General features: G+C 49.2%; 7 protein-coding genes across 7 annotated transcripts; 3 read left to right on the top strand and 4 right to left on the bottom strand.

Moving 5' to 3' along the window:
* Positions 1 to 1,718: 1,718 nt before the first annotated feature.
* FTJAE_6140 (HD family hydrolase) lies at positions 1,719 to 2,216 on the bottom strand (the record flags this gene model as incomplete). The annotated part of the gene is made up of 1 exon (XM_037352722.1): positions 1,719 to 2,216. The coding sequence occupies one exon, from the start codon at positions 2,214 to 2,216 to the stop codon at positions 1,719 to 1,721; it is 498 nt and encodes a 165-aa protein (XP_037206818.1).
* A 1,860-nt stretch (positions 2,217 to 4,076) lies between these two features.
* FTJAE_6141 (peroxiredoxin type-2) lies at positions 4,077 to 4,996 on the top strand (the record flags this gene model as incomplete). Its single annotated transcript, XM_037352723.1, has 4 exons — positions 4,077 to 4,175; positions 4,282 to 4,498; positions 4,565 to 4,767; positions 4,820 to 4,996. 4 exons carry the CDS (start codon positions 4,077 to 4,079, stop codon positions 4,994 to 4,996), a joined length of 696 nt encoding a protein of 231 aa, XP_037206819.1.
* A 423-nt stretch (positions 4,997 to 5,419) lies between these two features.
* On the bottom strand, positions 5,420 to 6,179 carry FTJAE_6142 (60S ribosomal L24 protein; the record flags this gene model as incomplete). Its single annotated transcript, XM_037352724.1, has 4 exons — positions 5,420 to 5,707; positions 5,807 to 5,950; positions 6,000 to 6,047; positions 6,129 to 6,179. The coding sequence occupies 4 exons, from the start codon at positions 6,177 to 6,179 to the stop codon at positions 5,420 to 5,422; spliced, it is 531 nt and encodes a 176-aa protein (XP_037206820.1).
* Positions 6,180 to 6,496: 317 nt separating this feature from the next.
* On the top strand, positions 6,497 to 7,839 carry FTJAE_6143 (tRNA-specific adenosine deaminase 1; the record flags this gene model as incomplete). The annotated part of the gene is made up of 3 exons (XM_037352725.1): positions 6,497 to 6,660; positions 6,718 to 6,977; positions 7,022 to 7,839. The coding sequence occupies 3 exons, from the start codon at positions 6,497 to 6,499 to the stop codon at positions 7,837 to 7,839; spliced, it is 1,242 nt and encodes a 413-aa protein (XP_037206821.1).
* A 298-nt stretch (positions 7,840 to 8,137) lies between these two features.
* On the bottom strand, positions 8,138 to 8,807 carry FTJAE_6144 (nascent polypeptide-associated complex subunit beta; the record flags this gene model as incomplete). The annotated part of the gene is made up of 4 exons (XM_037352726.1): positions 8,138 to 8,370; positions 8,439 to 8,611; positions 8,680 to 8,710; positions 8,750 to 8,807. 4 exons carry the CDS (start codon positions 8,805 to 8,807, stop codon positions 8,138 to 8,140), a joined length of 495 nt encoding a protein of 164 aa, XP_037206822.1.
* An 814-nt stretch (positions 8,808 to 9,621) lies between these two features.
* On the bottom strand, positions 9,622 to 10,094 carry FTJAE_6145 (ubiquinol-cytochrome-c reductase assembly factor; the record flags this gene model as incomplete). The annotated part of the gene is made up of 3 exons (XM_037352727.1): positions 9,622 to 9,752; positions 9,799 to 9,983; positions 10,039 to 10,094. The coding sequence occupies 3 exons, from the start codon at positions 10,092 to 10,094 to the stop codon at positions 9,622 to 9,624; spliced, it is 372 nt and encodes a 123-aa protein (XP_037206823.1).
* Positions 10,095 to 12,574: 2,480 nt separating this feature from the next.
* Positions 12,575 to 14,203, top strand: FTJAE_6146 (chitin synthase regulatory factor 3; the record flags this gene model as incomplete). The annotated part of the gene is made up of 2 exons (XM_037352728.1): positions 12,575 to 12,995; positions 13,047 to 14,203. Coding segments are annotated over 2 exons (1,578 nt in total), but the record flags the coding sequence as incomplete, so codon positions are not given.

Raw genomic sequence — 14,203 nt, forward strand, 5'->3', positions numbered from 1 at the left:
CTTCAACTTATCGATGTACCATCGCACCAATTTGTTTGGCTGAAACGTGGTTGTCTGCCTACATTGTAGGTATGATCGCGAGAGTCGCATAAAGAGCTAATTAAAAAGGCTCATCCAGCTGAAGTTTGCTTCTTGGCAGGTAGTCATGTAAGCCCATACTGGAGATCGGATGAACTTCCGAAGCAAGGATGAGCCTTGCATCTGATTTTCGGTTAGTAGATCTTAGTGGGCGCCTGGACTTCATCCATGATCGAGAAGACTTTACTGGCGGCGGAGGATCAGGGCCAAAACGACATGGTCGACAGTCTGAAGTTACAACTAGGATAGGTGTGGCTTCGCACAAATACTAGGCTTAGGCCCGCCCAGATTACTGGGAGAAGAAGACGATTGTTCTCGGCTTGTATCCTTCTCAGGTAAGGTAAGTTAGGTAACCATGCCTTTGGCCGCCAGGATGAGCCTAGGGTGAGCCACGGGTATCCTTGCCGCCTCTCTGATCTCAGAAGTGAGGAATGTGTAACTGAAGTCTCTTGCTTGCGGCTGGCGCTAGATTCGTGATCGTCAGGCAACCTGTGAAAACGGTCCATGCCATTGACATCGACATCGAGGACTGATACCTATTTGGTTTGGTGAAGCACATCTGAGCAGGAGTACGGAGTAGCTTGGACAAGGTCAAGCTTGGGCTAGTCCTGAGCTAACCAGAGCCAACAGAACTGGAGGATGTAGGTAGCTTTAGTGGCCCACTTACGAGAGACTCGCAAAGAAATTTGACAAGTCAATTCCAATTGCTAGGCCTTGCTCCAGTGGAAGATCGCTGCTAAATGACGGACAGATACCTGCCCTGTGCTGTCTACTAAGGTTGTGTAGTGTCCCGCCCCCTGCCCCTGGACCTGGACCTTGTCGCCGAGTCTTCGGTAATCTGGGCAAACATCACCCAATCGAGCGTTTCTCCGAGACAGCAGCAATTAATTATTCCATGCATGCGAGAACAATGTCTTGGAATGTAATGAGACATGCTTCTTGCTGAAGACTCCGGCCTTTTCGTTCAATCAAAACTCAAGTCCATTAATTGTTTTTCTAAATCACGCCTCGTTTGAAGACGTCCAGTTTGCAACAAGCTCATCTTCGTAATTGACAACTGCGAATTCATCCCTTGCTGTAATAATGACGTACAGAAAACAGGGTATTGATAATGGAGGGTGCTTTGGGCCAACTGTGGCTGGCTCAGATTGAGGTGCGTGCATGGATGGGACACTTGCCAACCCTTGTCCTACCTAGCGGAAGTGATAAGTCCATGCAATTGCTTTTCTCATTCATGACTCTATTCCTGAAGGAGAATCATATGCTGTACAGACTGCATAGGCAGTCTCACATTGCTCAGGTGGCATTTGCCCTACCTTACCAACCCTGCATGGTGCCATATTCACACGGGAAAGAAGCTGTTTGCAGCTCCAGCTGAACCATTTGACGCGTGTTGTTTGGATTACACATTATGCATGATCCTCTCCAAGCTGACATTATTGGGAAACACTGGAATAACTACTGGCAATGGGGTCTCAAGTGAATGCGATTCAAATGTTGTTTGCTCCTGTTTCATGTGGAGTACATTAATAAGTCAGGATGCTTTCCTCAGCAGCAATACCTACCCCAGCCACTGAAATTTATGAACACAAGAAATTCAACGACTAATAAATGTAGGAATCGTGGAACCAATTCCCGAGCTATCCATAATATGCATCATGAGCCTTTGTCATCTCTTCAGAGAGCCCTCCTTGTTGGGCATGTTCTCCCCTCAAGTGTTGTCGGCCCTCCCAAAACCTCTCCCTATCCCCCAGTATTTCATTTGCCCATGCCTTTCCAGCCCCAGTTCGTAACTTTCGGGCAACTCCCATGAACTCACCCAGATCTTTTTCATTCTTGCTCTCCCTTTCGTACTCAACTGCTTGTAGAAGGAGCTCGATTTTGTCAATGTCCTGGGCAAACTGAGCCTCTGGGGTTTCACCAGCTTCGAATTCATGCCAGAGCTTTTCAATCTCAGCAGTGTATGGTCCAGACCATCGATTGGCAATGTACGCGATGGTCGAGGCCTCTCTTCTACCCTTTTCAGTCCTAGAGACGCCGCTGAAAGGGGTAATATCTCCCACGACAGATTCCGCAATGTCGTGAACAAGGCACATCTTCATGCACTTGGCTTGGTCAAGTTCTTGTGGTGCAAACATTGCTACCATTCCCATTCGATAAGAATGATCTGCAACCGACTCGGGACTGGGTACTTGTGAGCCCATCCGTAAAAGATACTCAGAAATAGCGTACAACCTACTTAATTCCATGTCTCTTCCAACCTTCACGCTTTGTTGCCTTGAGAAGGCCAAGAAGATGGAAAAAGGAGATCGGTGAATCTGATACATGAACTAGATCATTGTGACTCAAGGCTTTCTCAACCGTCCATGATTCGCCATTCTCTGAACATTGGTCGTCAGCACTACTTTATGAGGCATGTGGAAAGCATCTATATACCTGAGCTGGCGATTGACTTCTCTGAGCTTTCTCTAGACATTTTTTTAGTGTTTGTTGGTATTTAAGGCTTGTTTCTAGCTGGAAGAAGCCAAATATCGACGTTGTTGGTTCCTGCAAGTCGTGCTCCCCCGCTCCGGGACGCTTCGGTCCGTGTGCCAATCAATGTTTCAAACCGGGTAAGCATCTTATCACGATATTGGCCAGTAATTGCCAGTGAACAGTGCATACTTCTCATTCGATGGGGATGAGCGGCAAAGGGAAGTGATCTGATGATGGCAGATTTCCATGACTGATGCAACTTAGTGCAGATAACGTTATCTCGTCACTGTTCCACATATTGATCTGTATCCTATGCTGGTCAACGCAATATCTCAAGAGCCTTATGTGCAATCCGGTGATGTTCTACGTAGCCAATGGAAGAATGAAACAAATTAGACCGAGGTTGGTGCCTTCATAAGTTATCCATTTGACTCAGAGGATCAAAGGTAATAAGAACAAGTGTAAGCTTAGGTCCAGGGTAGGAGGCAACACCAACACCTGAGGTAGGTAGGTTTACAAACCCGTTCACAGCCGTTATGGTAGCCGTTCGGGATATCTTGAGATTTAAACTTTAGAATTATGTCGACTTACAGGTTTGTTGACAATGGAGTCAAGGATATGCGCCTTGTAATATCATGCGTCTTGTAATATGTCAGGGTTGTTCTTCATCGACTGTCGTGGTTCTGTTCTGGAAATGACCCAGCGGCTGCTGTCAACCCACTGAACTTTTCCGTCAGCCAAAGCAACAGCACTCATGAGATACTGGCTTGATACAATAGTTTGGCAAGAAGCTTATTCCTAGGTATTATGCTATGTGTGGCTCTGTGCCTCCCTAACGATATATATGGACTGGGATGCTTGATATATTTGTGTAAAGTATACATAGTCGTTCATGGAATATTCGTAGAAAACCCTATACACGGCTCACATCAAGAGAGACTGCGGATTTCTCCACCAGGAATCAACTGATGCCGTGGCTACGAAGTTGACGGTCTCGCACATAGCTACACTTCAGTGACACCGCTATAATCCCTGGATACGAATCTCAGCCACACCGAGATTCTCATGGTTTGGCAGTTGGGTGACTTTATTGGTGACACAAAAGCAACTATTGCGCAATACAATGGGAAGTACACGCTTGACTCAACATTATCATCAGTAATCATCGTATCGTTCAAACTCATCACTGCATTGTGGCCATTTGGAATCATGATATGCAACATCTGAACGTTCTGTAAATCATCCTCTTCCCGATCTTGGTAATCTTATCAGATTATAAGGCCGGCCTCTCGCTCGCCGAAGCTGGCGCCGAGCCTTATTAGAACATCATCGTGAAAGTGGACAACTGAAGGATGCGTCATGGTTGGAGAACTGAACATGTATTGGGGACTTCATATTATTAATAGAGCACCGACTTTTTTGACATGATTCCAAATGGATCCTGGGAAAAACCCAGTCTCCATCATCAAGGTGCTGCGTATCTCAATACCATTGCGGCTTGAGTGGCCGATAGCGGTTCCACCATGGCCGCGTCGACCGCGCCGACCGCTCTCCGAGGATCCCCACAGGTCTTCACTGACCTCATCAGGACCCTCTTTTCCGAAAGATTGAGAAGCGGCGGGGTAGCTAGCGAGTCGTAGACTGCCTAAGGGAAAGAGTGGCACTGTCTACATGCGGAAGGCAGGGACGATATAAACTTCTGCAGATGCCCTTAAAGTTGTGATTTAGTCTCTCTTCCTCACACTTCGATACACATCTTCTTCTGCTCTTACTCAACTTACAATCCCATACACAGAAGTTTACCTACTAGATAAAGTCAACATGTCTGAGCTCAAGCCTGGTGATAACTTCCCAGAGGGTGTCTGGTTCAGCTATATCCCTCCCTCGCCTGAAACCTCTGAGTTTACTACTTGTGGTACACCTGTCCCTTTCAACGCCAGCCAAGGTACGTTATTTCACATCCAAGTCTAGGTCGTCTAGAGTACGGGCATACTGACTTCACTTAACACAGAATTCAAGAACAAGAAGGTTGTTCTTGTCTCTATCCCAGGTGCTTTCACACCTACTTGCTCCGGCTCTCACATTCCTTCCTACTTGGAACACGTCGACAAGATCAAGGCCAAGGGCGTTGATCAGGTCATTGTCATCGCTGTCAATGACCCCTTTGTCATGAGCGGCTGGGCCAAGGCCAACGGCATTACCGACGACAAGATCGTGAGTTTCTCTTTTATTCAATGAGCCAGCGTCACATGATTAACTTGACCAGCTCTTCATGTCCGACAAGGACGCTAAGTTCTCCCAAACTATCGGCTGGAATATCGGTGAGCGAACTGGACGCTTTGCGATTATCGTCGACCAAGGCAAGGTCGTGTACGCTGCGAGGGACGAGGAGCCTGGAAGCATCGAGAAGTCTGGTGCCCTAGGCGTCCTGGCCCAGCTGTAATTGAAGTTGCATTGCAATACACAAAAGGGATAGAATATAGACATGAAGAATAAAGGGTCAAGATAGATCGACGCGTGCTCAATTCGAAGCATATGAAAATCATCTCGATCTGAAACGTCATTTTTTGTGAAGCCTGCTCTCGTATCATAAGGCATTTTGTCGTTAAATCCACCAAAACATGTCGCCAGCAATCGGATCGAAGCCATGGCATGTTTACCTAGGACCATGCAATCGTACAGCCCGTGTTCACCACGGCATAAAAAGATGCAGCTTTGTGTTTGACCATTTTGCATTGCTCAGCTATCAATGCACCCTATTGGCAATCCATGCACCCGAGATTGTAGAAGAACCGGCCGGATAAAGACACAAGAACCACGGACTCCACTCTTCCATTTTCTTCCTCCCTCAAAGTCCATTCCTAACTTAACGGCTCTTGGCCTGAACCTTAGGAGCAGAGCCCTTGGCACCCTGCTTGCTGACTTGTCGGACAGCCTGGCCCTTGGAGGCCAGGGCAGCGAGCTTAGCCTTCTCGGACTTCTTGGCAGCAGCATCGGCCTGCTTCTTCTCCTTGCTCTCCTTGATGGCCTGGGCTCGGGCAGCGGAACGGGCCTCGGGTCGGATGTTGCGCTTCTCCTTGATCACGTCGAGAGAAGCACCAACGATGCCTCGCTGAGACTTGACGGTGCGGCGAGTTCGCTTCTTGGCAACCTCCTGTAGAACATGTCAGCTCCGTTGAATGGTGGTAATTAGCAGAACACCAGCAGCGTTGATAGCCGCTATGAGCGCTACTAAAGTTTGGTGGATTCGTACCTCAGAGATACCCTTGCGGTGCTGTCGGCGGTAGAGGACGGTCCATGCGATACGGCGGGGGTTCTTCCTTTGCAGGAAGAGAGACTCCGACTTGCCGTTCTGGAATCGGAAGATCTTGCTGTCGCCACGGACGTAGAGCTTACCCTGTGAAGCGATATCCGTTAGCCTTTTGATGTCCTGATTCAAATAACACCGAGTGCTCGTCCTGCGATCCGTCATCGTCGTCATCACCCTCAAGCGACTAGGGAGGGAGGTTCGCATTTCGATAATCGACCGGATCGCATCAAGGGGACGGATGGGAATAATGGCTGAAGGAGCGTACCTTGCCAGGGTAAATTCTCGCGCCGGAGAAGGTGTCCTCGTAGGTTCGCATCTTGTCGCTGGTTGTGCTTTGAAGGCGACAAGGTGTTGTGTGGTTGACCGTGGATTGGCGATGGCAAATGGAAGGTTGAAATTCGAATATACGAATGTGGGCACTTAGGGCAAGAGGTTTACGGTCGCTCCTTCCCAGGCCCAGCTTTTAGAGCCATCACGTGCGAGCGCACCTACCCGCTTCTACCGAGGATTCTCCGGCAGGTTATCATGGAACTTCATCATACCTACTGATATTAACACGACAAAAAGACCTAAGTTTTCAGTCTTAGCCTGTGGATTTTGGATCAGCCTTTTGGAAAGATTGGATATGGCTAGATGACGTCCCAGGCGGATCTGGTGGCTCAAGCAGTACTGCAACAATTCTACAAATTACCGTCGAAGCGAAAACCTGCTGTTCGTGACAATGGCGTTCATGAATGGGTTCCGCTGAGTGGCATCGTTGCTGAGAAAGATGGCATTCTAACATGTCTAGCCCTAGCGTAAGCGCATCCGATTTCTGTTTTTTTCTCTGCATTTCCTAAAATTTCTTGTCGTAGAACTGGCATGAAATGCCTACCAGCGTCAAAAATATCACAATCCAATGGTGTGGGCATCCATGACTGGCATGCGGAAGTCCTAGCTATACGAACTTTCAACCGTTTCTTGCTTGATGAATGCGAGAATATTCTTGATAAAGATGACAAGTCGAGTATCCTCCAGATGAAGACGAGCGCTTCAACTCTGAATGACAACCCTTTGCAATCGTTCGAGATCAAAGACAGCGTCAAGCTGCACATGTACTGCTCAGAAGCACCATGTAAGTAATTTCGAAAGAAAACACTACTTTTACTGAACAAGCAGGCGGTGATGCTAGTATGGAACTCACAATGGCTTCTCAAGAAGACGATTCAGCATGGGAAACTCCCACTCCTGTAAATGCAAAGCCTGGAGGTGATGCACAAATCTCTTTACTAGGAAGGGCTTGCTTTTCTAGAACTGGAATTGTTCGACGAAAACCTGCTCGAGGAGATGCGCCCCCAACATTATCCAAGTCCTGCTCTGATAAACTTGCGTTGAAACAATGCGCTTCACTTCTCTCAGCCATCACATCCATATTCGTCGATCCTACCAATGCATACATTAGTAGCATCGTCTTGCCAAGATCCCAATACTCTGATCTTGCATGTCGACGCGCCTTTTCAGCAGAAGGCAGGATGAACCTCGTCGCTGGCAAAAAGTGGCTGGGAGGCTATTCGTTTAGGGGGTTCTCAGTTGCAACGACGGACCAGGAATTCGAATTTTCGAAACGTTCTGTGCAGATTAGGGCATGTAAGATTTCGGCGAGCAATCTAGCAGCAACATGGTCACGATCAGGTTTCGAAGAGAACCTCATTGGGGGAGTTATTCAAGGCCGGAAGGCTTTCAAGACAGACGGAGCAAGTCGAGTTTCCAGGCGTTGTATGTGGGAAGCAGCAAACGATCTCGCTAGTAGGATAGGCGGCGCTTCCTCTTATACAGCAATTTGTCCTGGTGGTAAGACGTATCACTACTTGAAACAAGGACAGTTGATGGCTCACCGACGGCAAGTTAAGGACGACGCCCGTGAGATGGCACTGTCAGGGTGGATCAGAAACGACGGAGGCTCAGATTTCCAACTAGAAAAACGTAGCAATCATTGACATCATTAGAGATTGGTATTTCTCCCGATGTAAGTCGTATTTTGTTTGTTCGTACAGATCAATCAACCTCAGCGAGCATAAGGTCGCCATTCCACCATGACATTCCCGAGCTGTGACCTTTTGCGTACCCGTACCTGCTCCTCTGCTACTCAACATAGAGAGCAGGGGAGTGACTGCTACGACTGCCCAATACCAGGGGGAAACATAAAACCCGCCTCGTAGGAGAAACTAGCCAGCCTCTTGGCCGAACAGACCTACGATTTTACTGCCCCTTCGCCCTTGACTGTGTAGAGAAAGTTTACTCGACCTTGGGCTCGTTCTCGAAGTTCTCACCCTCGACCAGGTCGGGGATCTCGTCATCGTCCTCGCCCTTCTCCTTCTGGAGGTTCTGGTAGCTCTCGGCGAGCTTGCGCAGAGAAGCAAGGGAGTCAGGGCCGAGCTGGTTAAGGATACCGGGGACAAGCTCGGTGAGCTCCTTGTCCTCACCGTTACCATAGATGGCAAAGGTGTTGGAAGGAACAGCAGCGTGAACTGTTGAAGTGGAAAGAATGTCAATATGTGCCGAGCCCCACGAAACATGCCAGTGTATGATGACTAACCCTTGGGAGCAGCGAAGTGAATGACGTTTCCGTCCTGCTTGAACATGTTGACCTCCTCAATAGCCTGGATGGGCTGAGTGTTCAGCTTCTTAAGGGCGAGCTGAAGCTTCTTGTCGTCGGCGCCGGAGCGGGCGGGCGCACGCTTGACCTTTCGTCGGGGGGTACCCTTTCCACTGAGTCGATCCGTTAGTAACAACAACTAATGGTGACAGCCTAAAAGCATCGTAATGCGAAGACATACCCTGGATGACAGATCAGTTTGCTGTTCTCACCTCGAACTTAAATCTTAAAATTGCGCAAAAGTCACGTACCAGTTCGGGCGCTCAGGCCGAGCTTCTTGAGACGTTCTTGGACTTCGGCGGACGACATGATGGGCGAAATTCGATTGCGGGGGATCGGGGGACTCGATCGAAACTGGGACAAAACTCGTCAGTCGGGGGGGGTTTCGGACGGGAAAAGTCAATTGTTGGAAGGAATTTTGCTCAGAAATTCGTGTATGCGTGGGTTCAGCAACGTACAGTAAGTTAGGCTTGGGTAACTAGCTGTTTGTCGCCGTCGGCTTCGAATCGGTGGTGATAAGTCAAAGTAGATTTTGTGCGTTTTTCGCCTGTGGAACTACCTTTCGCCGATAATTTTGAGGGGCTCTGGTGCTCCGCCCTTCACTGGGACCACATTCATCGCCCGTGACGTTATAGCCGCCTCCCGCCAGGCTCGTGGGGTAAATGAAGAAAACCGCACGCACATGGAAGCCATGGCATTTGATATCGAGCTCTTGAGATGCTCTATTCAGTCACGTCCTGTAATAGATTGTCTGCGACGAAAGCATGAACTGTTCAATTGCATCTAAGCGAGGGCTCTGTCGGGTAAAGTTACGGCTACCTACTCGGTGCGATCACATTGTTTTAGCCCTTCCTCAACTGTTTCCAGAAAATTGATGATTCGGATACCTAGCCACTCGATGGAGATATCGATGGTCGTGCAGGGGCAGTTTAGGCAATGAAAGATGATTTCATCTTGGTTTTCGAATGAAAGCAGTTGAATATTCATTCCAAAAACTCCGAATAATTAACTCAACCCTGCAAGGTATTTCCTATGATACGCTGTTGTACATGAGCCGTCCTTCACCACACCATATGATCTTACAAGCATAAAGGGCATTCAGTTTTAGATCCCATCGGCGGCTCTATTTTGCGTCAAGGCCTGCCTCTCTCCTCATCTCTTCTCGTCGAGTGTCTGCGTCCTTCTGAGATGCTTTCGCAGCGGCGGCGGCGGCTTTGCGCTTTCGCTCCTCTTCCTCTTTCACAACAATCCAGACTAGCTCGGGTTAGCAATTGATACTTCGCGGACGAAACAAACACACTTGGTTTATCCGACTTGGAGTATTCCTTCAGTCGAGTCACAAAGTCGTCAAATTCTTGTTGTCGCTCCTCGCGATTCTCCAAACTCTTCTTCCGCAACTCGGGGTTGTATCTCGATCGAAGCTCTTCCTCAGTAGGAGTTAACCACATTGTAAATGCCGGTCCGCCGACTGCGACAGCAGCGCCACTGCAATATGCATCAGCTTGGTCTTTTACTGACTCTGATAATGGCAAAGACTTACCCCATCAGGACTTTGGTCCAGAACCACCATCTTGAAGATGGTTGTTTGGCAGCCATTATGAGAAAGGGGGAGAACACGAGTACGGAATTTGAAGACGGGAAAGGTAACAAGAAATTGGAGTTGAATCTGATTTGGCATCAATTCTTCCAATGATGATTTGCACGATTCTGCATCCGTCATTGATTTGGCAGTATGCCCTTATTGGTAGTAGTCCAATCGGGAAAGCGGTCACGGAGCTGAGCATGACCCGAAGCCGAATATATTCCTTGACTTGGGTCACGAACTTCTTAGCACCATTTCTAGCGTTGATAAGAAGTTGGTACTCTGCAACTGGGGGTTACAATCGTTGCTCTTTGAGATTTACATACATATGTAGTATTTTAGAAGCCAAAACATGCAAATTGTAGTCCGTAACTACATACATGCAGATCTTCTGCTATGAACATAGCAAATAGCTTGTCATAGGGTAGTCACCTTAGAGCAAAAGTTGCTAGGCCGACCACCTACACGGTTCAAGAGCCAAGACAATGTTTCAGCTTCCCACAGCGTGGTATTCTCCTTTCGTGTTCAACGAGAAGCTGAGAGGGGTGGCGATACCTGTCTTCCCAAAAAGAGGCTTCGTGGCTGCTAACTGGTTGACAACTGAAGTCAGCTCGGACACTTCCTTGACGAATGGCGTGTCAGGAATCGAGCTGGTAGACAATGGATCTCCGGCTTCGTCGGATCTATAGGTTCCCTCCAACACATTTGTCTCACGGCCTTGCACTTGACTGTATCCATCTTCACAACGTTCTAATCGCATAGCCTCTGGCTTCTTGATGTCAATACATTCATCGGAGGGCTAAGCGAGAGCATGGGGACAACTACAAGTACCGCAACGTTTCACTCCAATCTAGCGCCGATTAGCCGCCACAAGACCTGTCAAATTTGAGAGCGCCATGAAAACCGTTCGTTAATAGGGATTCATTGCTCTTGGCCAGATCCACAGATGATGTTATGCGAGCCACCGTGCTTAGGGCTATCAGGGGTGTAAGAAAAGTACTATAAACGGCATTTCGTAGGTAGGTAGACTAGAGAGAGGGCGAATTCAAGAGAGCTCATTGTTTGATTGATTTGTTTCGGCTTTTGAGGCCAGTCTTTTCAGCTAAGAGCCTGTTGTGAATGCTTATTCGAGGAATGAGTGAGGGATCAAATCCTTGCGAGAGCAAACAATGCCAGCGTAGTATGACGACGAGCATTGTGATACAAAACAAAGCTTTGTGTGAAGCAAGCAATAATACCCAAACCCTGTTGGATAAGTCATCGCCTGAAGACGGAAGCCGGGCCAGTAAAACCGATTAACGTCGCCGTTAATTAGCAGGGGTTGGATTGAGCCACAATCAGTTATGCAGCCTGTTGGCGATTGTAAGCCAAGCCGGTAGCGGCGAAGCGCCATGTCTTTCGATTCTTCGAATCATTGGAATGGATTGCCTAGTGGGAAACCCCTGGGCTGTGAAAGAAGCACCGCGGCTTTTGATTGTGCGGGTACAGTATTGACTCGAAAAAAGAGTCGTTGTCAGTTCGTGACGGCATTCCTCCATTCCATCAAGCGCTTCGCTTCCGTGGAACCTCCTCGTGCCGAGTCGCTTGTTTTCTTTCGCGGCATAGACAAAACCCTTTGACAGAACAGGGCCCGTACATGACAGCATTATTAAGGCCAAGGGCCCTACAATACAGGCATTGATTCCCCTTAAGTCCTCCATCCAGTGTCATAATTTATCCCGAGCGACAGGGGTTGGGGTTCAAGTAAGGTACCCGCATGCAGACTGGTACCTGGACGACCCCACTCAGAGTAACCTAGAAAACGGCCCTAAACGACAAGCCACTGGAGATTTAGCGCTCTTGCTCCACAAGCTTCCATTGAAGAACAACTGGACCTGACTGTATGGATGGAAACCACATGCACTTGGGGGCAGGTCACGTTGGAGGTTGGAGGCAACCTGACCTGCCTCTTCATGGATACCTTGAGCTCTTCCGTTTCGGATGAACCAAGCATAAAGGGTATCCCCCGTCCACTTGAAGGGTACTAATGCTTCTCCTCAAATGAGCACTCCTTTGCAAAAACTGAGGTTACCTTATTCGATATTCCTTTTGCGCCACTTCTGGTACCTCCTGTCCTGACTTTCACTTTCTTGTATCGCAGACGAACTTGGTCTCTTTGACAGCTTTGTACCATATCTTACCAGCTACTCGCAGACTCGAGGACACAATTACCCTTCTCTCATTATCTGTTGAGTCCTTTTTTGGCCGGGATTATCGACAACTTGCCATCCTTTCTCTTGCAGTACTTCCACGATCTGGGCCGCCGATCACACACTTATTGGAAACCCTGTTGCTGAGGCTGCGGCACGCCATGCGACAGTGATTGAAACTCATTCTGCGCCGACCGATACTCAGAGCCTACAGCTTCTTTTGATTTCTGGTTCTGCAACCATTTGCATTATACGACAACCCAGACACAAAGTTTGTTCGTGTCGCCAACGGTCGAACCACACCTATGGCATACGAAGGCGGCTATGGTGGTCAACAGCGACCTTACGGGAGCCAAGCACCACCTAGGCATGCCCCGCGACAACAAGCCAATGCGCCGCCACAACAGTATGGAGCATCACAACAGTATGACGAGTATCACCAAGACTATGGGTATGGCTCTGGACAGGATTTTGGAGGTCAACGTCAAGACCAGAATTATGGTAGAGGACCGCCTCCACAAGACCAATATGGGCGCGGTGGTAGCGTGATACCCGGTCCTCGCGGAGCGCCCATTCCTCGTCCACAGACAGCTGATCCGCATCGTGGGCAACAGCGCCCTCCTCGAGGAGGCCCGATGCCAGGACCAGGCAGAGGCATTCCTAATGGACACCCCGGGCAAGGCGGAATACGTCCAGGACCATATGCGTCGAATTCAGATCCCGCAGGTGAGTTTCAACCCTGATACTATGACTCTCAGCTTATAATCGCATGCAAAGCCCGCCGCCATCCTATGAACACGCCTCCTATGAGCCCTCGAGACGGGCATTTCGGACAAAAGCACGTGCCACAAGAGCGTGGACGAAGGCCAGACATGCCTTATGAGCAGCAGATGGTTGATCAAATGTCGCATATGGACATGAACCAGAGACCGATGGTGCCAACTAATGGACGTTCAAGTTCCGATGCCCAACGCAACCAGGGCGAATATGGAAGACCACCAGTGAATGCGGGTCGCGGACCCCCTCCGAGAGGTTATCCTCAAGGAGGTCCTCCACGGCAGAACCCAGGCCACGGAGCTCCGGATGGCTATGGAAACTATAACGATGGATATAACGGTGCTCGAGAGCCTCCCGTAGGTGGCTTTGGCCCACCGGCACGCAGCAGAACGATGCCTGTGGATGATGTGCGACAAAGAGGCAACATGCCACCACCTCAACGGATGGACGCAATGCAATATAGCACTCCCGCTGGCCGAGGGATACCACAAAGACCTTCGACTGCTGGCGGTCACCGGGCACCTCCCCAAAGGTCGTACACAGCTGGGCCACAAGGAGGCCCGGGGGGCCACTATACTGGGGAGTATGATGGTCAAAATGCATACCATAAACCATCAACGGCTTCTTATGACGAAGTTTACGATACCTATTTCGACAATCAACGCAACAGCCACCCTGAATACGGGTCAGAATCCCAGCACAATCGAACCAGCCTACCGGACTTCGATGCTGCACCAGCTCCAGGGCAACGTAGTTCGTTCGAACAGTCAATGCGCCCTAGCAATGAACAGCCTCAGCGAGGAGCCCACCAAACAGCCGTCCTTAATCACGCCAAGTCACAACCGGTCCTTCGTCAACCTCAAACAGCTGTGTTTGAGATGGCTGGCGATGTGCCAGATGTCCCCGCAGTCCCACCGGTTCCACCGATGAGCAACTACCAGACTGCGTATGATCAGGATTATAACCAAATACCGACCAGAGGACCTAGTGCACCAGCAGCTATGAATGGTGCTCGTACTAGTGGACCCATGAATGCGGATGGCCTTCCTTCACATCCTGCTCCTATCCGACCGGGTCTTATGCAAGATTCAATGGTTCATCTGGGTAATAAGCCAGCTCCCGTTAGAAATTACGGAGTCCCTACGCCGGCGCCGGCG

The sequence above is a fragment of the Fusarium tjaetaba genome (genome assembly GCF_013396195.1).
Source record: "Fusarium tjaetaba strain NRRL 66243 chromosome Unknown NRRL66243_c0000119, whole genome shotgun sequence".
NCBI lineage: Eukaryota > Fungi > Ascomycota > Sordariomycetes > Hypocreales > Nectriaceae > Fusarium > Fusarium tjaetaba.